The sequence below is a fragment of the Phyllobates terribilis genome, unplaced genomic scaffold (assembly GCF_046119375.1).
Source record: "Phyllobates terribilis strain yellow unplaced genomic scaffold, ASM4611937v1 Scaffold_4__5_contigs__length_816908805, whole genome shotgun sequence".
Classification (NCBI taxonomy): Eukaryota; Metazoa; Chordata; class Amphibia; order Anura; family Dendrobatidae; genus Phyllobates; species Phyllobates terribilis.
This window is the reverse complement of record NW_027362764.1, coordinates 64689374-64716698: the sequence shown is the minus strand read 5'-3', so window position 1 is coordinate 64716698 and position 27325 is coordinate 64689374. Positions and strand designations below refer to the sequence as shown.

The 27325-nt window shown below is 42.6% G+C and overlaps 1 protein-coding gene across 2 annotated transcripts; it reads right to left on the bottom strand.

Moving 5' to 3' along the window:
- Nucleotides 1-9663: 9663 nt before the first annotated feature.
- DBF4 (DBF4-CDC7 kinase regulatory subunit) lies at nucleotides 9664-24640 on the bottom strand. Of its 2 annotated transcripts, none has more exons than XM_073676488.1 (13): nucleotides 24464-24640; nucleotides 22429-22492; nucleotides 21043-21240; nucleotides 20592-20783; nucleotides 18391-18441; nucleotides 16993-17062; nucleotides 15299-15384; nucleotides 14790-14820; nucleotides 14656-14701; nucleotides 13016-13138; nucleotides 12250-12364; nucleotides 11097-11221; nucleotides 9664-10652 (listed from the first exon to the last, which is right to left on the bottom strand). In XM_073676488.1, the coding sequence occupies exons 3-13, from the start codon at nucleotides 21184-21186 to the stop codon at nucleotides 9776-9778; spliced, it is 1860 nt and encodes a 619-aa protein (XP_073532589.1). In that variant the 5' UTR covers nucleotides 21187-21240; nucleotides 22429-22492; nucleotides 24464-24640; the 3' UTR covers nucleotides 9664-9775. The 2 variants fall into 2 exon arrangements, with proteins under 2 accessions (XP_073532589.1, XP_073532588.1); XM_073676487.1 differs by having other exon boundaries at nucleotides 21043-21215; nucleotides 24464-24636.
- Nucleotides 24641-27325: the final 2685 nt, after the last annotated feature.

Here is a 27325-nt window from a genome sequence, read left to right as displayed (position 1 = left end):
TTTATTTTTTGAGGGTTCATGTGAACCTTATTCTATTCCTCAAGACAAGTTATAGAAATTGTTTAAATCACTGAAAGTAGAAAATATGCAACATTCAAAAGTTGCAAGATTGAAGTAAAAGGACAAAAAGTCACAAAAACTTGTGGAAAACTGATTCATGCAGAAATGTGACTTAACGGGAAAAAAAATGGTGCAACTGTAAGTAACCAGCTGAGGACTGACTGTTGGAAAGGTCAGCCAAGCATCGGGGTTCTGTGTTCGAATCACTTTTGTGTTCATGATTGTCTTGCTTATATCATGGATCTTGTTGTAGTTTCATAATACGGATGTGTTGATAAAGCCTTGAAATATTAGCAGATCCGGTGCTGGGCATACTGTATATTATCAGGGCTCTTGTCACCTCGCTAATTTATCGGTGATTTTTATTGGATCCTCAGCAAGGTGTTCTTGGCCGGTTCTCGTGCTGAGTGATGAACACTGGGGAGAGTTGGCTTAGTTTGCAGTTTTGCTCAAAACTTAACGAATCAGCGTTATTTTAATGTTTGTTTAATACAAGCCGTATGCAGGACCGTATAAAACAAACTTTGGAAGGAGAGCTCCCTGAATGCATCTTTTTCAAATCTACTGTATAGGATGCTGCATGATTTAATAGATTCACATATTCTTATCTCTATTATGCTACTTTACTACATGTTTTTCTTTGATAAACATGCCCCAAAATCGATACTAGGGGTGTCATATAAGATAGTTTGGGGGTGGTTGTGTTGCGCCCCTTTAAATAAAATATAGGATGTAGTGGCCGTTGGTGGTAGAGTGGTTCCCTACTTGGGCATAGAAGGAGGAATGCAGATGGTGGTTCAGAAACTCTCTCACAAGAGGTAATGAACTTAAAGTGGTTGTCCAGAAATAAAACTTTGCCCAGGGGGCATGATATGTAAAAAAAAAAAAAAATAAACTCAGCCACTCTCACCAACCAAGACCCACCTGGATCCAGGGGAGGCCATGCTGTGGTCTGTACAGATAAAAGAAGCATTCAGGTCACCTTTCCACCAGCCACCGGACAGGTGTGGTCTATGAATGATGTTGTCAGGCTGGCTAATAAAAAAGAGGAGTCGGCAGGTAGGAGGCAGTTCCCAGATTTGCATCCAGCAGTCATGGAATACTGACTTGGCTGAAGAATCAGGGTTCTACAATTCGGTTTGCTTATCTCTACTTCTCATTTTATTCTGACACTTCACTGACCACTGTGATGTGACAGCCTGCTGGCAATCTCTTCAGCAGCACTTCTGACAGTGATTTGCTCCTTATGCAGTGCAGTACTCACAGGGCCTGTCAAAACCCATCGTAATCACCACTCTTTAACAGCAATCTTGTGCAGTACCTTGTCTGGAACTTTGCATACACTTGCATTCTACCCTTCACAGTCCCTCATATACAGGCACAATCTTGGGCAGCTAATCCCTTGCTTATTTGGCAGTCAGGAATAGGCCTGTATGTCCCACTCTTCAGTGGCAATGCTTGTTGTCTTCTAATATTGGTATGCTGTTGCAGGTAGGCTGATATCTCACACCTGGAACAAATGATACTGACTGCAGCTAAGGCTGGAGATTCCTACATGCTCTTCTGTGGCCCAGGGTTAGTGCACCATTAAGGCAAGCACTACTCACTCCCACTTGATAACTAGCTTCCGTATAGGCCTTTCTACTGTCCTGCACACTTCTCTTCCTGTCTCACCTCGTGAGCGTTAATGTTCTCTACAGGTTGCAGGAGGCATACTTATGCTGAGCCCATGCTGTCGATTAACTTAACTAACCGCACAAATTTTTAAAGAACACACGCATGTATAATTAAAGGTCGGCAAGTGATGATCCGGCCCCACGTAGCCCTGATCTCAACATCATGGAGTCTGTATAGGATGACATGAAGAAACAGAAGGATTGGTGCAAACCTATATTTCACATAAGATCTATGGTTAGTTTTCCAAGCTGTTTGGAACAATCTCCCTGTCAAATGCTTTCAAAAACTGTCAAGTTTACATAGAAAAACTGATGCTTTGATCATATCAAATATTGATTTGATTTAGATTTCGTTGTTAGTTTACTTGTATCAAGTAAAATTGAATTATGAGCAATTCTATATATTTTTTTTAAGTATTTTTTACTTTGCAATTTTTTTCCCACACCTGCCTAAAATATTTGCATAACACACACACACACACACACACACACACACACACACACACACTTTGTGTAAAAGTTTGGGTACCCTAAAAAGGCCTAAAGTTAAAGAAGATACATTTCATTTGTATTTTAAGTTTGGACACCCTTGGAGATTTGTGTGCTCAGATAACTTTGACCAAGATTTCAGACCCTAATTAGCCTGTTGGTTTTATGGCACTATCATAGTTAGGAAAGGCCAGGTGATACAAATTTCCCGGCTTTATAAAAACCCAGCCTCCTCTAATCTTGTGCCAAAAAACAGCAGCAATGGGTTCTTCTAAGCAGCGGCCTAGCACTCTGAAAATGAAAATGGAGGCCCACAAAGCAAGAGAAGGCTATAAGAAGATAGCAAAGCATTTTCAAGTGGCCCTTTCCTCAGTTCAAAAAGTAAATTAAGAAATGGCAGTTACCAGGAACAGTGGAGGTCAAGATAAGGTCTGGAAGACCAAGCAAAATGTCAGTGAGAGCTACTCATAGGATTGCTAGAGAGGCAAATCAGAATGCCGGCTTTATTGCAAAAGACATTCAGAAAGATTTAACAGACGCTGGAGTTGTGGTACATTGTTATACTGTTCAGAGACACCTGCATAGGTATAGCCTTCATCGAAAAGTCATCAGAAGAAAACCTCTCCTGCATCCTCACCATAAAATTCAATGTCAGAATTATGCAAAAGAGCATCTAATCAAGCCTCATGCATTTTGGAAACAAATCCTGTGGACCAATGAGGTTAAAATAGAACTCTTTGGCCACAATGATCAAAAGGTATGTGTGGAGAAATAGAAGATTTTGGCTTTTCACCATAAAATCTCTCTGGGCCTTCAATGGGGGACACCGGAAACCACGAGTATATGTTGCTGCCACTAGGAGGTTGACACTAGGAAATAAAAAAATAAATAAATAAAAAAAAATAGTAGTTAGCTCCTCCTCCGTAGTATACACCCACCAACCAGAGCCAAACCGACCAGCTAGTGTGTAAGCAGTAGGAGAAGCAACCTGAAATAGAACCGAGACTGGCCCAACAGAAGCATTTAAAAAAGGGTGGGTGCTGTGTCCCTTAATGAAGGCTCCGAGAAAGATTTTACAGTAAGAGACCAAAATCTTCTTTTTTCTGTCGTTTCATTGGGTGACACAGAAAACCATGGGACGTCCCAAAGCAGTCCCCAAGGGTGGGAAGACAAAGAAGACTAGTCAACCGCACAAGCAGAGGAGAGAATCTCAGGTCGGAGACCACCCACTGTAATATGAAAAACATTTCCGCCCAGGCCCGAAAACGCCAAGGAGGTGGAAAAAAGTGAGAACTCTAGAGCCTGGAAGGTAAAAACTTAACTGAGAAACAGCTTAGAGAGCTGCTAATAGAGGCCAGATGATGCATGGTGCAGAAGCTCCTTGGCCCACATGGAGAGCAGGAAGAAAGTGATGGAGGTCTGTCCCATGTCAATATGCATCCAGAATCTTCAAGCAGATTTTGACTCAAAGACCATTATGACGACTCTCCAGACGCAAACGGGGAATCTGAGCTTCTGAAGAAACTGTTCTCAACAGCTGGAGCGCTGAAACGCACTCTGACCAGTTACAATACATCCAAGAGACCGATAGGAGGACTAAAAAAGAAAGAAAGAACGCTGTTGAGTGTTCCAAACCAGATGCGGGCCCCCACTTCCCAGGCACAAAGGAGGCCGCAAGATATTTAGTAAGCGTGCGCACCTCACAGGGAAAATCAAACCAATGAAACGTAAAACTGGTTTCCCTGGAAATAAGGTAGAAACCTTCCCCTAGGGAGCTGAGGAATAAGCTAGAATCAAGATCCAACAATAGGCAGGAACCAGAGCTTGGATGCTGCATTTCACAAGCAGGCAGTGGAACTGGAATAGTCCAATCGAAAATGATTGATTTGGAAAACAGATTTAGAAGTTTCCAAGAGGAGACTGTAAGAAAGTAGACTACCTCCATACTAGAAGAAGGTGGGAGGATTTGAGTGTTGGAGAACAATCGCTGAGTCTCGGACTCTGGAAGTGGACTGAAAAACCTCGTAGGTCACCCTGCATCTCTTCGGGACGATGTAGGGTATGCACCGCCATAAACAATTATTGACAAGAACCGTCTGATCAAACAAGACGGAGAACCGTCTGATGAGACAACCCTTCTCCTGTCGAAGGCCTTTCGCAGGTTAGGAAGTCAGTAGAATGTAGTTTACCGTGGATGAAATCAGCAGACATTGATCCGTCCATGACCAAATGCCTCCGCCGAGGTTGACCAGGATAGCGTTACACCTTGGAAGGAAAGAGAATGCTGGGTTCTGCCATGGAAGGAAAAGAGAATACCTACCCTCCGGGTTCCAGATCAAGGAGATGAGGCTTAATTAGCCTACAGGCAATCCTGAGCTGTGTGACACTGGACTAAAGTTCCTAGCTGAGAAAAAAGGAGACACCAGTCATCATGAACTTTCTTCGGTCTGAAGGATCTTTTGCGAAGAATGAGGGTAGAAACCCGCCAGTAGGCCAAGACGAAGAGTATGCTCTGAAGAGAGAAAACATGGAAGGAAAGTCAGAGTGATTGAGTTCCGAGAAGGAGAGTAGAGAATCCTTCTGGAAACAAGGGCTGTGCATGCGGGGATTGAGACAGCATGTTCTGAAAACTAGAGACTGGGTTGAAATAAGGGGCAAATACGACCTGTTGAAGTTTGAGCCCGAGCGGAAGTGTGCGCCGAGAAAAGTGAAAGAATCTCACAGCATGTAGAAAAAGAGGAGCCCTGGACCAAATGTGTGATCCTTGTAAAGACACAGAAGAGTGCACCACAGGGTCAGACTAAGCCAGGAATTCTGCAAGCTGGAATGGGCTGTCTGAGCGAGACAGTGCTGAACCTGGGAATCAAAACGTAATAACAGGGAGAGGAAATCAAATGAGGACTCTAAATACTGACGATACAATTGTTGCTGGACGAAGAAACTCGTTTTCTTGATGTTCAAAAATCGGATCCAGGACTGAAGCGGCTCTCGTACTATGGTTGTTGCTTGCGAAGAGCAAGGTGTTATTCGATCTAATTCTGGTCGGTGGAGGGAGCTTGTTTACGCAACATTGGGGAATCAAATCCAGCGCTGAATAGACTCTTGTACTTATGACTTTATCATATCTCTGTATAGAAGAAGAGGTAAGTACCGACAAACAGGCAAGGAGCTCAGGTGGTGAGATCGCTCAAGGCCTCTTGGATCGCACTGAGATCAGACATGAGAATCATGGTAATGTAGGATGACTCACTAGGAAATGGACAGAACAATAAAATCGCTGCTGTCATTAGTCATGTGGATCATATACAATGGGTCTAATTCACTGGATAGTGCACATGGACAGAACTATAGACATTAATTAGGATCATGATAGATGGAGGTCCTGATATACTGGATAGTTGGCAGTAGGTCCAAACAACCGGATGGTGAGCAAGGCACCTTGGACGCAACCAATCAGGGTGAGGTGCATGGCAGGAAGTGGGTCTGACCCTGGATTGCGTACAGAGCACTTGAATCGCTACTGCAACCGGTCATCTGGTACATGATACATGCGTGTCTGACCTACTGGATAACGGACCAGGCACTTAAAGTACATTGCTGTTGTGATCGGCCATGTGGTGCGTGGTAGATGGTGCGTCTGACTCACTGTATGGTGGGCAGAATGCAAACACTGGTGCATTCGACCATGAGGCATGTGGTGGATGGTGCATCTGACTTACTGGATATTGAACAGGAACCGCTGCTGCAATCAAACGTGAGGTACGTGGTAGAAGGTACATCTGACTCACCTGATTAGTGGACAGAACACTAGTACCGCTGCTGCAGTCGACCACAAGGCACATCTGATTCATTGAATAGTGGACAGAAAAATGTAGGTGGCTGCTGCCATCTACCATAAGGGACTTGGTATGTGGTGTGTCTGACTCAATAGAACGTGGACAGACTACTAGTGCTGCAATCTGCTCTCAATACCCTTCAACTTACTCACCGTGGTAGCACCCGCGAGAAAAGGGCATAGGGAAGAGCACTCCTGTGCTGCGGTCAAGGTATGGATACCTGACAGCATTAAACAAAATAGCAATCTCTGACTTCCGGCTATGTTGTGCACCGCACCACAAAGTCTGTCCTGAAGCATGTCCTGTCCTACCATATCTCCTGAGGATAGCCGGTGTTTGGAGATCACAGGGAGACTGATGGTGAGCACGGAGCTTTTAGTCAGCCGGGGGTCAGCCCAAACACTGCAGTAATGTAGGCCTGGATGCAGCTCTCCTCTCTTCATAATGCGGTGTAATGCCGGCATCTGGAGAGGAAAGATAGCACCGAGGGCAGAAAAGAGTGTGCCGAGTTCCCGCGCCGACAGAAAAAAAAGGTGTCCCCCGGCTGCAGAAGGAGGCCCAAAGCTGAGGACTAAATTTTGAAACCAGGCCGCCGGGAAGAACCAGAGTGGCAAGGGGGGTCGCGGCTGGTCTTAAAGGCTAGCAGAAAAATGCCCCCAATGAGCTGCAGTCTGACCCCAAGAGTCTGCGGTGAGGAGGGCCCAGGAAGGCTAGCTGGAGAGGCTCCTGTGATACCGATGTATAAATGCCGGAAAATGGCGGCCAAGGGGAAGAAGCGGCTGGCCTCATGTGACAAAGAGGCACGCAGTACACCTGCGCCACTGAAGGAGTAAAGGGGGCGCGTCCAGGAGGGAGGGAGCCATGAACCCAGAGACAAACACACAAACCCACTGGACTCCCATTTATAACACGGATGTTGTCTGGCTGAAGCTTAATAAAGAGCCCCTGTAGAATCTGGCTTGCACAGTGGACGGAGAGAATGGACCTGTGGAAAAAAAAGTACCTCTTCGTCCCTGAAGATGTCTCCGAAATACTACAGGACGTCCAAACCTCACCAGATTGCGGGGACCGTCCTTCGGATCACCTGAACACATCTTGTGTGTTAGGGGCTAGGGTCCTGCCAGATAGACAAAAGAGGATACGGGGTGTCAGTCCACGCCGTACCCTGCCTCTATGTGGGATAACAGACTGTTCACACTGTTTCCCTCCAAGAGGTGGAAGAGGAAACCTTCTGAAAACAAAAAAGGGAAAATTAGTGAAAAAAGTTGAAAGCCGAGGTAGAGATGGGTCTACTGAAAGACCCATGTCCGCCTCTTACTGTTACTAAGCTAAACTGATCGGTTTGCCTCCGGTTGGTGAGTGTATACTACGGCGGAACTAACTTTTTTATTGCTTAGTGTCAGCCTCCTATTGGCAGCAGCATACACCCATGGTTTCCTCTGTCCCCCAATGAAGTTATAGAGAAAAAGGGCACAGAATTTCAGGAAAAGAACATCTCACCAAACATTAAGCATGGGGGTGGATCAATCATGCTTTGGGGTTGTGTTGCAGCCAATGGCACGGGGAACATTTCATGGGTAGAGGGAAGAATGGATTCAATGAAATTTCAACAAATTCTTGATGCAAACATAACACCATCTGTAAAAAAGCCGAAGTTGAAAAGAGGATGGCTTCTACAAATGGATAATTATCCTAAACATATGTCAAAATCCACAATAGACGACCTCAAAAGGAGCAAGCTGAAGGTTTTACAATGGCCCTCACAGTCCCCTGATCTGAACATTGAAAATCTGTGGCTAGACCTCAAAATAGCAGAGCATGCAAGACAACTCAGGAATCTCACAGAACTGGAAGAATTCTCCAAGGAAGAATGGATGAAAATCCCTCAAGCAAGAACTGAAAGACTCATCTGGCTACAAAAAGCATTTACAAGTTGTGATACTTTCAAAAGTGGGTGCTACTAGGTACTAACCATGCAGGGTGCCAAAACTTTTGCATCGGCCCACTTTCCTTATAGTAAGTTATAAAATGTAAAAAAATTATATATTATACACATACGTTTGCCTAAAATACAAAGTAAATGTGTCATCTTTAACTTTGGGCCTTTTACAGATAAACAGGTTGAAGGTGAAATTAACTGTTCACAATAACAGTAATTTTGACCAAGGGTGCCCAAACTTTTACATGCCACTTGTACACACACAAATATACAGATAGATAGCAGAGCCCTGTATATGTTTGCCTTTAGCTGTCTTCTGGAGATCGAATGGAATATACGGTAGCAAAATGCATTAATTCAGATGGAATTGATCGGAGTGATCTTATATTGCAAATTAATCACCTATCCAACGTTATATGTTGGAAATAATCCTTTTTTTTCACCTCTTCCTTTCTATACTCAAATATGTCAGATACTTTGGCTGTCTATGAGCGGTTCTAGTGCACCATCTACTGGTCAAAGAAAATAAGTTTACCCAATATTTTCTGTGCTATACTTATAGGTTATTTTGCAATAAAGTTTTGATGCTAACACCTCCACACATTATGCATTACTGTATAATGATTGTGAAAAGCATATAGGCAGATCTTCAGACTTTGTCATGCAAAGCCTTACAGCAGTATCGGACATACTCCGCTAATGTAGCTTATTGCTAGGACCCCCACCAGTACTGAGAGCGGGACCCTGCAGTGCGTGGGTGATAACTTGCTTACCTGGTACAATGGCTTTTCAGTGACCCACTCAATAAGAAAATTGACTCCATTTCAAAAGTGGCCTTTTTTGTCCGCAGGTTCCACCTTACGTTCTGCTTTTGAGTAGTATTGAGCGAGCGTGCACGATAAATATTTTCACCGAGCCAGGGAAGTTGCCCATTTTGGTCGAGTCGGAATAAAATGGACCGACTCAGACTTCTAAAATATATACTAAATTGGGTACACTAGCTCAGTGTAGTTTGTGGGGAATGTTTTTTCATAAGAATTTGGGAAAGTTATGAAATGTCCTATAAATGTCTGTCCTATTCCTGAACTTTTAGCTGAGATGAATCTGTGCTACAGTAAATTTATCACTTAAGCATGAGCCATGTATGAGGGAGTCGGAGTCATGGAAATTGAGGAGTTGGAGGTTTGGCTTACCGACTCCACAGCCCTGCACTGAGCACGCTCGGGTGCTGCCTCAGTATTTTTGTCGTGCACGACAACTATGGTCAAGCCGCCGCAGGCAATCCCTGCATGTGTTGCAGCTGTCTAGTTGTCGAGCACGCCGAAAATACTTGTTCAGCATCCAAGCATGCTCAGTGAAAGGGTTAACTGAGCACACTCGCTCAACACTACTTTTGAGGCATCTTGGGTCTGCAAGGCTCGCTCAGCCTGGTGCTGGGATAGAAACAAGATCTGGTCCCCGCACACAGATCTGGAGCTTAGCTGTGTATAACAGCCGTCTTCTGCCGGCGGGGACGAGGGTAAAACTACCGTGCCATTTCTGCGATGTAAATATACGGCAGATGGCAGAACAGCGCTTGCAATCTGGATGTATATTTGCATCATTTTGTAGGAATGGGTGTAAAACAATACACTACGTAATCATTTTTCTCTGACTAGCAAAGTTATAATCACAGGTTTAATATTTTTTTTCTTATATAAAGTATTTCATAGGCAAAATACATATACAAAAAAAAATAAAAATAAAATAAAAACTATAAAATCATAAAAACCATATTAAAAACCATAAAATGTAGAGGCTGAAGAAGAACCGGCATTTGAAAACAATGACCAGAGAACGTGTCCGTGAGAGGACGGCTGCTCCGCCGTATCTTCTGCACACTGCAGACTGTCCACAGAGTTACTAGAGAAGCCGTAAAACTCAGATGATCCGTCGCTGCTCTGGAACAAACACTCCAGTCTGTCTTTGGATGCCCCGACGGCACATTCATCAACCGGGACTGAGACTTTACAGGAAGAATTACAGGGACGCTCCTCTTGCTTGGCCTTCCGCTCCAACGGTTTTACTTTTCTGTGCAGTTTGCTGGTAGGCGAGCTGTGAGGTCGGTGGCATAATGTGTCTGGCTGCGGCAAAGCGTTTACCAAATCCTTGCATGGTTCGGTTGTAGCCATTGGTGGCGCCGCAGACACATTGTCAGTCTCCACCGTGAATTCGTCCAGTTTAAGTCTTTTACCAGGGCAGAAATTTACAGGATCAGACAAATAGTTCAGGTCACTTGGAGCAGTTTCAGACAGTTTCCTTTCATTCTCCTTTGCATGCGAGTTGTTTTGGGTGCACTCATTGCGATCCAGTGAAATGTTCGTGGGTTCAGCCGGTTGGGTTGGGGACACGGTCTCATAAGTGGGTGTAATGACTTGAGAACTAGGTGGTTTGGAGAGGGAGTCTGTCACACAGGTGACGCTGCATACAGACCGCGGCGTGCAGGGAATGGTAAAGATCGGTTCAGAATGACAAACCAGATTATTGACGGAAGGGCCGGCCGCATCCGGGGGTTTTGCAGTTTCCGTTTCTTTTACAGGGACACCAATCTTCAGGAATTTGACAGAAAAGAGTTTTGGGGAATCATTGCCAGCAGGAATAAATAATCCAGGCCTTTAGAAAGGAAAAAAAAATTTTAATCAAAGTGCTTTTTCAAATCTGCAGCATGTCAATTCTTTCAGCGATTTTGCAGTATTTTTCACCCAAGTGAATGGGGATTCGGTGAAAAAATCTGCTGCAAATACTCTTCTCTTTACAGAGATCATTGTACAGGAGGAGGTGAGCTGTGACATCACCTATTGTGAATGACTGATAACATAGGATCCACCATTCACAATAGATGTCACAGCTCACCTTCTCCTCCTGTACAATGACTGATAAGTTATCTACTGTATATAGAGGTGTTAGTGGGTCCTAAAAGGGAGCAAGGAGAGCATCATCACCACGAGACAACTCCGGCTCCTTTATATCTCACATCAATCCAATATGCCTAGTGCTGATGAGTTACATAGTGTAATGTGTGAAAAAAACACAAAATACAAGAGAAGAAAAAGATACCCTTGTGACTCTGGTCTAAAATTGGACCAATCAATAAAGTCAAATTCGAAGGAGGTAATGATATTGTCCACATCTTGATAGTGGGGTCCTCGACCATAGTTCACATGCTGCTGACTCGCAAGGTGCTGCAATATGGAGAAACACAATAGTTAGGATAGAAGGCTTTACTCCGGTTAACCCTTTCCTGCCCAGGTCAATATTTCTGCCTGCATTTTTTTTTCTTCCTCCAAGAACCATAAAACGTCATCTATTTTCTCCACTGACAGTCATATGGACAACTTGTATTTTTTTTGCAAGAGAAGTTGTTGTTTTGAATCACACAATTGTATCATATAATGTATTGAAAACCGGGGGAGAATTCCAAATAGGGTGAAATGGTCAAACACAAAATGCAATTTTGTCCTCGTTTTCCAAGTTTTGTTTTAACAGCGTTGAAAGTGCTGTAAAAATGGTGTGCTCCTGACTCTGCCGCTCTTTTCCTTTTTGCACTGTCTCGCTCTATTACATAGATATTCACATTCGTTTCTTATGGAGCGCAATATGTGAAATCTCTGCTTTGCAGTCCAGCTGCTGCACTTCTTCAGAGTCTTTTCTGGTGGCGTGTGCCTTCACCCATCCCTCCGAGACGCTGCCAATCCCAGCTCAGCAGCATGTGAAGCTGCTAGATCAGCAGCCAATCTGCGATTAGCGGCATCTGTGGGAGAGGAAAAGTTGAAAAAGTGCACACCCCCAGAGAAGACTCTGAAGAAACAAGAAATTGGACTGCAAAGCAGAGACTTCACATATTCGCAATACTTTTTTTGGAGCGCAATATCTCTGCAATGAAGTAACGCAGCACAAAACAGTAAAGAACAACAGAATCAGGAAACCTCATGCATAATATATATATATATCCGTATCCTAATAGGTGCAGAAAAACTGCAGTTCTGGTGTTTCAATTTTTTCTCTTTTCAGTATTTAAGTGTACAAATGAATTTGATATATTTTGATAAATCAGACTCATACAAAATAGGTTTGTTTTGTTTTTTTCAGTCTAAAAATAAAGTGGTGGGGTTGACTCAAATGTTTTATTTTTTCGTCCATTCAAAAGGATCACTCTTAGAAAAAAACAAGTTATGTTGATATTGGCTATGAATCAGTTGAAAGTACTTACAGAGCTCAGATCCTCATATTTCTGAAGGCAGCATTCACAGTATCCTTGCCTTTTTCGCTCATCCAGTTTTGGAGAATTATTTCCTTCATCCTGACCATGCCAAGTCTTATTTAGGCTGGAAAGTAAAAAAAAAATCAACATAAAATGATTTAAAAAAGGTGTGGTCTAAGACTTAGAAAAAAAAAAAGTAAAAAAAACAAACAAAAAAAAACAGTAAAACAAAAACACAAAAATGGGTGTTTTGTTTGTGGTATTGCACTGCAGCCTCATTATTAATTCAATGGAGCGCATTAAGATATTGCCATCTTTTGCAGTTTTTATGTCGCTGCATAAAATTCTGCGACGTTTCAAAAATCAGGACGAGAATCCTGCAGATATGAAAATGCGCAGCCTGCTTGGACGATGAGGTTTTTAAAGCTCGGTTCACAGAAATCACCTACAATTTGCTGCTGTAATTTGGTGTTGTGGAATCTGGACTACAAATTCGCCGTGTCTGATCTCACTTCAATTCTAGTTTTGGCTCAGGGTGACCAGGCAGTCACATACGAGGAATGGCGGAGGATTGGTAGGAGAGCATAGACTAAAATATTAACTAATTTTAGACAATGCTGAAGCTTTTTTGCAACTTGCAAAAATGTTATGAAATATAAAATAACTAATATTTTTACATGTTTTAGGGCATTGGAAGATTAATGTGTTTTTGTTATGCATTTATGGCAGGAAAATGTTTGATTAAGCACAGTGTATCTGGATACAAAACACGTACTTTTGCTTTTTTTCTGTCCGTTTCGGAACAGCAACAGGTTTCTTAGCCACAGGATGGCAGTGCTTGGCGGTGGACTGGAATGATCGGAAAAGGGGCAACACCAGGAAGATGGGTCTGTACTGGCTGCAAGAGATTGATAAGTTTTTCATAATTAGGACTGGAGTTTATAAAAGTTTTAAAGCTCTGAAATAAAACAACTTGCATAAACCATGTGGTGAATGTGCATAATGAAATACAGAGAGCACGGATTACACAAGTATGCAAAATTTGGGTTTGCTGGACTCTTGTCCTGTGGAAAACCGACCAGGGCGATGCAAATCCTTTTTCCGAGTTTCCATTTGTAACAGTTGTTATCTTTTTCTCCTCTGTGCAGATTTCATAGACCACATCAAATAAAAAAAAATTATATATTATATATATATATATATATATATATATATATATATATATATATATATATATATATATATATATATATATATATATATATATATATATATATATATTATATATTATATATATCCTTGGATGGGTTCATATCCTTTGAGGCTGTGGTAATACTCGAGATTTGGTTTCCATTATAAAGACACAAATCATGGTGAATAGACATTTCCACTGCACAACCGATACCAACAAAGGACTTACAATAGGCACCAGCAAATTACACTGTGGTTCTTGGTCAGTCTGATCTTTCTACAGCACACTTCAAACTCTGGTCCGTGGGCCAAATCTGGCCCTCAAGGTGGTTTTATTTATTCCGTGACACCAGAACCACCACCCCTATGTAGGGCCATTATGCTGCATGGAGGACCTTGTGGGGCCCATTATGCTGCATGGAGGACCTTGTGGGGCCCATTATGCTGCATGGAGGACCTTGTGGGGCCCATTATGCTGCATGGAGGACCTTGTGGGGCCCATTATGCTGCATGGAGGACCTTGTGGGGCCCATTATGCTGCATGGAGGACCTTGTGGGGCCCATTATGCTGCATGGAGGACCTTGTGGGGCCCATTATGCTGCATGGAGGACCTTGTGGGGCCCATTATGCTGCATGGAGGACCTTGTGGGGCCCATTATGCTGCATGGAGGACCTTGTGGGGCCCATTATGCTGCATGGAGGACCTTGTGGGGCCCATTATGCTGCATGGAGGACCTTGTGGGGCCCATTATGCTGCATGGAGGACCTTGTGGGGCCCATTATTCTGCATGGAGGACCTTGTGGGGCCCATTATTCTGCATGGAGGACCTTGTGGGGCCCATTATTCTGCATGGAGGACCTTGTGGGGCCCATTATTCTGCATGGAGGACCTTGTGGGGCCCATTATTCTGCATGGAGGACCTTGTGGGGCCCATTATTCTGCATGGAGGACCTTGTGGGGCCCATTATTCTGCATGGAGGACCTTGTGGGGCCCATTATTCTGCATGGAGGACCTTGTGGGGCCCATTATACTGTATACTGGTTGGCCCACAACTTTGTCCAAGTTTTTCATTTTGGCCCTCTGTGTGTTTGAGTTTGACATCTCTGTTCTAGAGCAATAGTGTGAATAAAATAGTAACTCTACAATACAGTGGTTTAGAAGGGATCTCCAAGGACGCAAACACTGCAAGAAACCTGCACAATACAAAAGGAGAGAACGCACCCGCTGCTGTCTTCCACCTTGATAAATGGACTTTTCAGTTTCTGTACTACAATATAAAAAAATAAATCCACTCAAAAGGACTTCGTTATTTTCTTCTACAAAAGAAAATATTAAGAAATAGAGAAATCACTGACCTTTTGTTTGCCGACGTGGTTGACGTTTTTCCTGTTTAAAAAAAAAATAAAGAATTTGGGAAATGTAAATTTTAACCCAAATGAACAATTTTATTTTATTTTTATTTATTTATTTTAAACTCCATCCATGTGAGGCCAAAGAAATCTGCACCACTCAGGACACAAGTTTCCAAATTAGCGGCACACCTGTTATAATGTGGAAGCGGTGAGGATTTTAGGACCGTCTTTCCAAAGGGCTAAATCCTTTGTTAAAAAAAAACACAAACAAAAAAGCTGTGAAAAACCTGGTAGAACACAGCTGCCCTCTGACTGAAGGTGCATAGTCCGGGCAGACGACAAGCATGCCACTCATCCGAGCCATTCTTCAGGAGCACACCATTCCCTAAAGAAGGCAGGCGAGTGGTGCACTCCTGAAGACCAAAAATAACAACAACCCTTTTACCACATATTAATGACACGTTTCAATGAAAAAAAAAAAATAAAATAAAATGACGAAACTATGAACTTACTACCGGCTTCACGGGAGTATCTGTTTTTTCCGTTTGCGGCATCGGTTGCATTGATCTCTTCTTTTGATCTATGTAGATTTTAGCGTCTGAAAAAAATTCACATAGAAATGATTAAATAAAAATCCAATTATAAAATTTGTTGTGATCATTTCAGGGGAGCAATCATGTATGTCATACTCATCATTGTGCAAACAGCAAGTCAGAAAACCTCTTGTGCCAACAAAGCGCAGAAAACAAATAGTATGGCTTGGAGGAGTATAGTCCCAATTGTTATGGTCAGAAGATTTGGCCAGTGTAAATGTTAAAATGGTTGCTTATTAAACTGAAGCTGTCACCAGATTTCACAAAACAAACTGCACACATTGTTATATAGATCTCTTATAACTGATGAGGCTGGTGTACTTACTTTGAAAATCCAAGTCCGAATGACCATATAATCTATTTTAAAAAGTGATATAGGAGTGACCTTAAGGAGGATCTGTCACCAGGTGAAAAGTGGCCAAATTTTGCTTTTATTTTATTTCCACTGATTCCCTGACTAACTATAGTCTTTACAAGGGCGCATGGTGTATAGGATCCTCTGGGGCGTGTCATTAGGCTGCTCTGCTCTTATTATCCTGTGAACCACACCTCTAAAGACCATAAAAATTAGCACTGAGTAAAAAGGTCCATATCCAAGTTAGAAGAAGAAAAAAAAAAAAAAAAAAGGGAAAACTGGCCATAATAATTGTTGAACTTCTAGTAAATCTGTCATGTTCTTCAAGACGTTTCTGATAAAGGTGGAGCTGACGTTAAAACCACCAAAAGTTAATTCAGTCTTGCACAATTACGAGCTTTTACACCAGGTTTCCTGCCATAGACTATTTCATGAGTTCCCTTGAAAAGAAAACTGAATATCTAGCTGCCCCTGAAAAATATATTTACCATTTTTCCCCAACAACCCGTGTTAGACGCCCTAATGGCTTGTGTACATGTAGTGTATCTGAGGTTTGTTTTCTCCCCCCGACCCGAACATGTATTTGTGTGTTTAGACATTGCAGTGTTTTACAGCAAAATTAATTTGATTTCTAGAATTTCATGCCCATGTTTCTTATTTTTTGCTTGCGCTTTTTGACTAGCGGTACATCAAGGCAGAAAATAGTGCAATTTTTTCGCACCTTTGGTGTCACTTGTGTGTCCCAATAGTTTTTATTTCCATTACCATTACACAGCATGCTCTTTTTCCCCCTTTAGCCAAAGCCAGAAGTGAATTTGGCAGGAAGAAGTGCTTTTCCTTTTCCATATACCGTATGTCCTATTCCTTGTGACGCCCCTCCTAATTTTCCTTAAAGGCAGCACAAACTGACCAAACATTTTGCCCAAAAAAAACAAAACAGAAAACACACACTCTTAAAGGTCCTCATGGAAATTGGGGGTAAAGTCGGCAGAACCTCCTAATTTGGGTGGGCACCGGGTGATCATCCAATGCCTGTGGGAAGTTCCTACTCTCAACCCCACAGATCACGTTGGAGGGAGAGAAAGATCTGGCGTTTTAAGTGTAAACACCCAATCCTTTTTGCTCTCAGGGAAGAGGCTTCTGGCGGCAGCTTATTCCACTCATCCCATTAAGAGCACACGTCCGAGACCAAGTATGAGTGGGGCGAGAGCTGTGTACGGCCTCCTTAGCAGGAGGAAAGTTTCTGCATCTTCCTTACCATCCAGGTGTAATATTCGGACGCCCCAGTTCAGTGCGTTGGCCAATATGCTGTTTTTTGAAAGGATTTCCTGTTAATAAGATAAAACCCTATTAGAATATTGGCAATTCTTGAAAACAAACCTTCAGCCATTGGAGTGATACAATACAGTGATAAACTTTTAATACACCACACTCATTGGGTACTAAACCCCACTGAGTTTAAGAAGTGACACACATGTTTCCATAAAATATACACTTTATTATTGAATTTAAAAACAATAATAAAATAGAAAGGAAACTAACATATGCACTGGGGCCCAATCGTTAATGCACTCTTTGTAATTAACACCCGACACAATGGTTAAATGCTCTAAAAGAGAGGATCCTCTCATTAATGGCCAAGTTCCACAGTGATGGGAAAATCACGATTATTGACATAAATTTACATATGTATATATTAAGTCATAAAACAGTATACATTATATATATATTAAGTCATAAAACAGTATACAAATCACCAGATGACAATTATAAATACATAAATCTCCATATCAACGAAAACTGTGCAAAAATTTAGGTAAATAAGTGGGTTTACAATAAATTATATAGGGTAGAAATTATCCTTCTACATTGAAAGATCACTATGCACATTCATAATCAAGGAGATAAATAATTACTACGATCATCACTTCTCCGATTATATACAGTGTAAACTATATCTATTTAAGAGGAAGATTCTCCCTATTTAAAAAAGAATCACATTACTATTACCACCATTTTTCAAAGTGCATAAAGTAAAGATCTGTATCCCACGTCTATTCCGGAGGAAATTCCTCTCTGTGTATGTTAAATCTGTTGGATCCTCATAACATTATGATAAAGGTAACTGCGCACCGATATAAATACAAATTGTTTTAGACATCAAACCAAGGTCAAGAGTGCTATTTACCCATCATATAGATGCTTGTATAGATTTGCTCCCCGTGGGGCTGCACGGAGGAGCAAATCTGTCTTTATGACTTAATATATACATATGTACATTTATGTCAATAATAGTAATTTTCCCATCACTGTGGAACTTGGCCATTAATGAGAGGATCCTCTCTTTTAGAGCATTTAACCATTGTGTCGGGTGTTAATTACAAAGAGTGCATTAATGATTGGGCCCCAGTGCATATTTTAGTTTCCTTTCTATTTTATTATTGTTTTTAAATTCAATAATAAAGTGTAGATTTTATGGAAACACATGTGTGTCACTTCTTAAACTCAGTGGGGTTTAGTACCCAATGAGTATGGTGTATTAATATTATAATTCTGAAGCGCTAAATGATATAGTTTGGACGTTCTTGAGAGTAAATTATAAGTGATAAACTTTTGCATTTTATCATGGATTAATAAATAGTAGTTACTGACTCACCTGCTCTTTTATCACTTTTTTCAGTAATGACTTCCCTCTGCTCACATCTTCCTGCAAAGAGAAAGCCATTAGAAATAAGACCAGTAATGAGCAATGTATCACCTCCGGGAGAATCCGGTATTATCTGCACAATTGTACATTTGTCAACAACACATGAAACAAAGAAATGCCAACACGATTGTGATTTGTTTTTATGGCACCCAGTGTGCAGATGACCAGGTCAGTACGATTTCAGCAACAACAAAAACATTTTATCTTCAACTTTAACGGCTAAACAAAACTCAGAACTCTTACTAAAAAAAAATAAAAACTAAATACAAATATGAGTTTATGTCGCCATTTTCTGAGAAGAATAACTTTTTAAAAAACTGACCCGTGTGAGGGCTTTTTCTTTTTTTCTTGCATGGCAAGCTGATGTTTAGGTTCGTGCCGTTTCGGGGTAAATATGGCGTCTCGATGGATTTTTATGCCATTTGGTGAAGGAGGTGCAGAGAATGAAGACTGGTAATGCTGTCTGACTGCAAGATGTGTATTTGTTATACTAATCTACCGCCCCCTGGTGGATGGTCCATGTTCATTATTTCATCTGCTTTTTGCACCTGTGCTGTTAGACACTGCGCCAAGTATTTGCAACTTTTCAAAGATTTGACGCCAGAATTCTGGGGCAAAAGCTTTGATGAATCGGACCCATAGCCTTCTGCAGGCCCCATGAAGTGGACTGTGTGCAGAAATGTCTGCAACAATCTGCCACATTGGAATATATTATACCCTTGTAGTACTGCACAGCACAAAAGCATGCGAAACAGAGCACGATCTTTAGCCATCAGGTACCCAAATACGTACTTTTCCTCAATAATATAATCTCAAGGTGCCCCCAAATCTACAACAGAAGTTGGTCATGAAACAAAACTGAAATATTAGTGCTATACAGTGCTTACGTAATACTGCACCCATATGAAAGTCCTGTGCAGTGTTTGCATAAAATTCACAAAGTGCAGAAAAGTGCTCCCTTACTCAGACACTGGCTTACCTCATGGTCTGAGTATAGTAGTATAATGGCTCAGTCATATGTGCATTTTTTTTTTTGTGGACCGATAGGTCTGCAAAAAATCAGGACATGTCTGATCGTAATCAGAGTGTCTGATCAAAATCGGAAATGCAAGTCTATGGGGGCGTGGGTGGGGGTAATCAGACAGCACTCCGATGCCATCCGCTTTTCACAGACTGCTATACTGAAAGCAAAAAAACAAAAAAACTTTCTTTTTTCTGATCCGAGATAATGAAACTTGGACTAAGCTAGGAAAAAAAATCTGAACAAACCCATCAATGAAACTAGGACTGTTCTTTTCTCGTTTGTGAAAAAAAAATAAAAAAAAATGGACGTCTGAATGAGCCCTTAAAGGCTGCAATATCTGATTGGCTTATACACCATGAAAGCTCCCAGTGCACATACATCAACACATCCATAGAAATCACTTCACCAGAAAAACAAGAGCCGACAGTGTGCCGTTTTTGGAGTAAAAAGTTGCGAAAACAGTACAAGACGGGAAGGAAGCCCTTTTTTAACACTTTTCTCTAAATTCATGAATCGTGTGCATTATGGTGATTAACTTGGCACCAAAAACCACAAGACAGAAAAAAGAAAGGGATTTAAAAAAAATTTTTTTTTAAAAAATTTAAAATTGCAAATGACGACTCGGGGCTTTTCTGATCAGTCAGAGATGTGCACATATAATAATAATCTTTTTATTTATATAGCACCAACATATTCCACAGCGCTTTACAATTCAGACAGTTTACAGACCTTATAGGCACTTTCCCCATTGGGGCTCACAATCTAGATTCCCTATCAGTGTGTATTTGGAGTGTGGGAGAAAACAGGAGAACCCGGAGGAAAGCCACACAAACACAGGGAGAACATACAAACTCCTTGCAGATGTTGTCCTTGGTGGGATTTGAACCCAAGACCCCAGTGCAGCAAAGCTGCAGTGCTAACCACTGAGCCACCGTGCTGCCCACATATACACAGATTTGTTTAGTCTCATCCATTAGAAGCAGCGTTTATTTCTCGCTCCCCTTTGTCCTGGACCCATGGGCACTTTCCCTAAATTGCCTTATTCCAGATAAGACTTTGTATCCATGCTGAACTAAGTTGTGCCGGACTTTTTTTAGCCTGTGGCACAAACTGCAGAGCATCTTACCTTTCCTGGCTTCTTACTAGAGCCCCCATCCTGGCAGTCCCCTCTATGGCCGCTGGGTCTAGCAGAGCTGCTTCCTGACGCCGGTTCAGGACTTGGTATTGAACACTGGTATTTCAGCGACTTTGCACACTTTGCTTCCTTTTTACTGGTGATGAGACAACTTATTTCTTTACTAAGAAATCCTTCGACAGTCTAAACCAGATGGGAGAAAAACAGAAGGCACATTTAGCTTCGGTGTCAGCACAACCTAAAGCTGACCATATACATAACCGAACATTTAACACATGAGCACACTGGGCGTTGGGTCGCTCTACACTTGACTGATCAGAGGAGGGAACATCCTTCGCCCCTCTGCGATGTCCAAATGACCAAACACACAATGTGGTTATTTGGTCTCGTGACCATTATTTCCATATGTGGAGACAGATAATATGACGGTGAGCACACTTACCCCTCCAAGCTCCTTGATGTCTTTTTCCAGTTTTTCGGCTACCAGTCTTGAGGCGATGTCCAAGTAAAACACTCTACCGGTAAAAGGCTTCTGTTTCGGTCCTTTGTCTGGAAGTTTTTTTGCCATCAGCTGGCCGGGTTTCATCTTCACTCCTCTCCCTTGTGTTCCACCCTCTGTGCAGGGTATCAAAGAATCATCCTTAATTCAAGGGAAAATAAAAAGGTCTCACCCCGGGGAGCATCCCCACCAGAAACAGCACAACTCTTGCCCAGTTTTGCTCCATTCAAGTGAATAGTACTGAGTTGTAATATCAGACACAGCACAAGAGCAGTGCTACATCAATTACCCCAGGGTCTCTGCTTAGGGTCAACATGACCACTACAACCCCAGTCGTCACCAATCATAAAAGTATTGTCTGTTTGTTATTTTGTATTCGATCTATTTCCAATTCTTGACTAAAATTTTAAAAAAAAATAAATAAAAAAAAAAAAAATCACAAAATATTCCTTGAAAGCACCGCTTCTCATGACTTCATATAGAGATTTAGTGCGGATTTCAAACCATAAAATATATAGCTGCCAGGAAAAGTTTGCCGCACTCTTATCCCTCCCTGCCTCCTCCTACTTTTTAGGTAAATGGTACCTTGAAAATCCTTCCAATAAAAAAGTTTAACAAAAAGATTTGCAGGACCTTGGACAGCAGCCAAGTGTCTAGTCCACGGCTATTCTACTCCCGGCATCTCTGCCTCCTCTTCTGATTAGTGAGCTGTCACACCATCCGTACTGATCACGAAGCACCGGGGATGCTGGTAGGTAGGTTTGCAGGGCTCCGATCCAGCAGCCATGGGCTACTAACGTTGTCGTTGGACCAGGGTCCTGAGAATCTTTTTGTTTAACTCTAAAACGTCCATCAAATATTTTTTAATTGAAGCCTATGATGAAGTTGTGGGCTCCATGCTAGTGATGGATATAAAGCTTTTTGCAGCGGTGATCTTATTCCGATAATACAGACAGGTTCACCCGACCGTTTTCTATCCAGTCGAGAAAAAAGTCAGATTAATTTTGGCATCAATTTTTATTAGAGGTTCAAAGAAAAAAAAATTCTCCACCTTCTCCATTCTGTCAGTCTGTGGAAATCGGATGTCATCCAAGTGCGGTCCGATGTTTTTCACGGACCCATAGACTTACATGGTCCAAGGAAAATAAATAAAGAATCAGCTGTGCACAGCCTCACAGAATATCATGGGTACGAGTCCTAACCATGAAAACCAAGTATATGACTCGTCCGATATAATCAGTAGTGTGCAAGAGCCCTAACACTGCAAAGTGTGAAATGTGCCTATCGGATGGGATACCGCACGCATGAGACCACTCCGCACATACTCACTGCTTCTCTGCATCTTGGATCCCAGGTTCACGGCATTTGCTTTGGGTATTGCAGGTGGTGGCAACTGAAGAACAGAAATGGTGGAGGTGGGTTTGTTAGTTTTATACCATAATATTAAAGTACAAGCCAAGCAATGCTAACCTCTGCTCATAAATGATAAAAAAAAAAAAAAATTAAAAGTCTTTGTGCCACATTCATCAATTTGGCAAATTCGTCCCAAAGTCCACAAACCAAAAAAAAAAAAAAAAAAACACAAGTGATGAATTAGCGCCACTGTCCTCAATGAGGCAAAAATGTGAAATTCCACTATTGTGTCTGGTTAAAAAGACGAAAATGAGGTCACAAAGTATAAAGGTTCAGATTATGGATTGTTTGCCTCATTGCAGTTAATAGTGACATCAGGGTCACGTCTGAATACCGTTTTTTTTTCTGGTGTCCCAATGGAAAGTCTCCTGACAAGGTAACTTATGGGGACCAAGCTTTAAAAGGGGCTCTCCAGCGCCTCCCAATAAAAAGATGAGAGGCGCTGAGGACTGTTTGTCTGCAGATGATCGATGCTACAAAGTCAGCGTCCCCATATCAGAAGTAAGAGGCACCGGAGAACCCCTTTAATGCTAGATAACACATCTTTGCTCTGCTTTTTGCACCAAAAGTTGTTAAATTTTCTTAAATAAAATTGGAAGAAATTTGTAAAAAATGTCACCGTTCCATTTGGAGCAACCACTTTTTTTTTTAGCTGCACGCCTGATGTGCAGCTGATGTGATTTATCTGGACTTTGCAAAGACATTTGATACTGTACCATATAGCAGCCTTATACTGAAGATGGGGCGGGGGAAACTACATACAGATGGGTAAGGAATTGGCAAAAGACAGGAAACAAAGTTGTGGTAAATGGTACGTTCTCTAAATGGGATATGGGGGGCCTGCCGCAGGGATCTGCCACGGGAGCGATGCTTTTTAACCTCTTTATTAATGATCTTGGGGATGGGATTGAGAGTAAAGTGTCGGTTTTTACTGACGACAAACTAGGTAGGACATTAAAATCTGGTCTTGACATTACGATATAGCAGAACGATCTGGATAAGAGACTGAATGGGCTAACACTTGGCAAATGAGGTTTAATGTAGATAAATGTAGAGTAATGCACATAGGACGGAGTAATCCTATTGCTACATACACATTAAATGGGAGTATACTCGGGACTACAGAACAGGAGAAGGACTTGGGTATTCTGGTTACAAGTTAGCTGAGCAGCAGTACTCAATGTCAGGCAGCAGCTGCGAAAGCAAATAAGATTTTAGGAGGTATAAAAAGAGAAATAAAATCCTGGGATCCCAACGTATTGCTACCCCTTTATAAATCACTGATGAGGGCACATCTAGAATATGGGATCCAGTTTTAAAAAGGATCTTCAGAAGTTGAGTCAGTTCCACTACATTATTACAAGGGATGGAGGCCCCTCCTATGATGAGAGGTTGGAAAAGTTGAGATTGTTTAGCTTAGAAAAAAAGAAGTCTCATAGGAGATCTCATTTACATGTATAAATATATGTGTGGTCAGTACAAAGGACGGTGCATGACTTATTCCTTCCAAAGACCATGCTAAGGACCAGGGGGCACTCATTACGGGTGGAAGAAAGGTGATTCCTGCACCTAAACAGGAAAGGGTTCTTTACAGTCAGACTGTGGAATGCCGACCACCATTAATGACCGACACTGTAACAGCTTTACACAAGGGCTGGATGATTTCCTCCATATATATAACATTGTGGGCTACAGATAAATTAGTGACTGCAGGGTCTCTGCCCACAGATCGATACAAGACCCCGGAAGGAGCTGCCACCACACAACCAGGAGGTTCCCATTCACTGACAGCCAGCAGCTGCAGACACTGAGAGGCGCAGGAAACTAGCAGTTATCGCACAGGCTGAGGAGCAACTACAACTCCCAGCAGACACTTAGAAGTGTAAACTACAGGAGGCCCCTTTAAAAGCTCCTGCTCACCCCCCAGCCATTCTCAGTCCTCAGCACTCACCAGGCGCCCGCTCTGCACCACCCCCGGGCGGCTCTCCGGTTTCCCGGTGGGCTCCGGCCGCGGCTGCGCCAGTTCTGATGTTTCCCGGTGACTCTGGGATTAGATTTCCCGCCTCTCTCCCGAGGCTCCGCCCCCTCCTCAGGCTAAGTAAATGTAGCTCCGTGACGTCATGCGGCAGATTCCACACGTGTAGATGTGAGGAGAAAATAATAATAATAATAATAATAATAATAATAATAATAATAAAAATCCTAATAATTCGAAAATTGTGCCATGCAGTGCACAGAAGAGTGTGGATATTTACTGGCACCGACATGTTTATATGATTTACAGTTGTAATTATTTACTGCATTTGGGCTGGGGTCACACAACACAGGTCACGGGGTCAAAAATGGCTGTGTACCTCAAAATTTAGGTCAACGCCGTCATATTGTGATCCAGTCCAGCTGGTTCCGACTTTCTGCTGACAATGACACCCTGGTCACCTGCATTAGTCCCCATCGAGAAGCCCATTTTTCACACAACCTGTATCCATTAAAGTCTATGGGGCTATGAGCATTTTTGGTGCTTTTCCATTATTTGGACACCATCAGGACTGTCACCGACAGACGCTCCTCCCTCGCCTGCCCCATTCTTAGCCCTTGAGGAGTTTGCAAAGCGGGTCCGTGGGCCGGACTGTCCGTACGGGTACGAGTCTGGGGAGGCTAGGCCAAAGAAAAGGCCAAAGGCTTCTTAATTAACCCCTACGGCCAAGCGCTGCCACAATTGTAGTAGACTCCAATGGCGCGTCACCTTCCTTTCCAGCACTCTCCTATACAGCACCCGGTGGGTCATGGCAGGGTGTCATAGAAGCATGGAGACAGGGCTAAGGGTGTTTTCACACTGCGTTCTTCGCCATGTTCAGTCATCCTGTTTGGACTAATGTCTGAACTCCCACAAACCGGGATTGACTATATTGATGCCGATGGAGTCACTGTGTGCTCTGTTGTTCATCATCTTCTGGCGTATACGCCTACTGGAGGGGGACACTCAGGCCCAGTCTACTACATCTGGGTGTCCGCCTCCAGTAGTTGTATACTCCAGAAATTAATGCAAGACAGAGCACATGGTGACTCCTTCTGCACCATTATAGTCAATGGACCCGCCGACGCATGTGCCCGAAACTTGGTTTGCAGGGGATTCAGACATAAGCCCTAATGCAGGAGCGTAACAATTGCAGTCGCAGATGGTGCAACTGTGACCTGGCCCGGAGGTGGAGGGGGGCCTGCCAGAGCCAACTTCAGCTAGATGTGCTTCCTCAGACGCACGTCCAGCTGAAGTGTATTGCAGTACAGAGACCCTCTGGCTTCCTGCGCTGCAGTACACGCCACCGGCCAATCAGAAGCCAGCAGCTCACATCGGAGCGCCTGGCATTTGCGTCGCATGACAGTGACATCATATGTCGCCATAGTAGGCACACCGATGTCATCTGCTGCTCTCTGCGCCGGCTACAGAAGAGGACGTCGCATGTCAAGGAACCGGAGGAAGGTGAGTAGAATGTTTTGGTGGTTTTTATGCAGAGGTAGAACAGGGGACATATATACCAGGAAGGGGACCAGGATTGGGGAACATATATACCAGGATGGGGGACATACATAACAGGGTGGGGGACATATAGACCAAGAAGGCGGACATATATACCAGGAAGGGGACCAGGACTGGGAACATATATACCAGGAATAAGTCCAGGATGGGGGACATATATACCAGGAAGGGGCCCAGGATGGGGGAATATATACCAGGAAGGGGCCCAGGATGTTGTACATTAGTTCAAGATGGGGTCACTACTACATAATGAAGGGTGGGGGGGGGGAGGCAAACACGTATGTCTTTATAGGATTTAAAACGTTACAAGGGCCCGTACATCTGACCATCATATGGGGGGACCAGGTCCAAATTTTGCCCCAGGGCCCATTGGACTCTAGTTACACCAATGCCCCGTTGGGACCACTGAACGTGGGGAAGAACGCAGTGTGAAAGGGGCCTAACCCAAAGTGGGGAGGGCAAAATCGACATGGTAGTGGGATCCAGATTGATCACTGGTCAACCCACATTTTGGTGCCTCAAATGTTAGACCTGTTTCTGTTAATATTTAACCTGATGATTCCAAAATTGGCACCTATTTGCCCCATTATCACTAGTTTTTGAGATACAGCACATGTGCCATATACAACTCTTCACTCTACTCGCCCATAAAAAAAAAAACCTAAAAAAAACCAGGATATTTTAATGTAGTATTTAAATTAATATATTTTTATCGTGAAGAAAACATATTAAAAAAAATGTAAAGAAAAATGTATTACATGAAAATTAACTTATTTCATACTAAAGGCACATATTCTTGTGTGTTGACTGACTGCAAAGTTTGTAAGACCTTCCGAGAGTGGGATCTGCCAGGACAATCCCGCATAAGAATCCAGCAATAGTCTGCCGTCATCGGGGAAATATGTGAAAAGAAGAAAAGGTTTTGGCATCATGTTAGCCAGTTGGAAAAGACTGATTGTTCTCAGTAGGAGAAACTAAATAATTATCTTGTAGTTCTGATACCTTACAACTCAGGTATAATGGCTTATTAGCTCTCCACCAACACCAATGTTGGTGGACAGAAGTCACTAGGGACCCACTTGTCCATCAAGTTTCCAGTTTCTGGCGGCTTTTAAAGTATGTTTTTCTCTGACACACCGCAGCGTTTCAGAGTCTAAGGCCACGGCCACACTATCAGTATTTGGTCAGTATTTTTTCTCAGGAGTGGGAGCCAAAACCAGGTGAGAAACAATCAGAGAAAAGGTATAATAGAAACAAGTCACCAATTCTGCATTTATC

What these genes read in the sequence shown, in the direction of transcription:
- DBF4 (XM_073676487.1), bottom strand. An exon ending in ACATCAAGGAGCTTGGAGGG is followed by an intron (nt 20,784 to 21,042) that starts GTAAGTGTGCTC and finishes CATCTGGTTTAG; the next exon opens with ACTGTCGAAGGATTTCTTAG. An exon ending in AATATGAGGATCTGAGCTCT is followed by an intron (nt 11,222 to 12,249) that starts GTAAGTACTTTC and finishes TCCATATTGCAG; the next exon opens with CACCTTGCGAGTCAGCAGCA.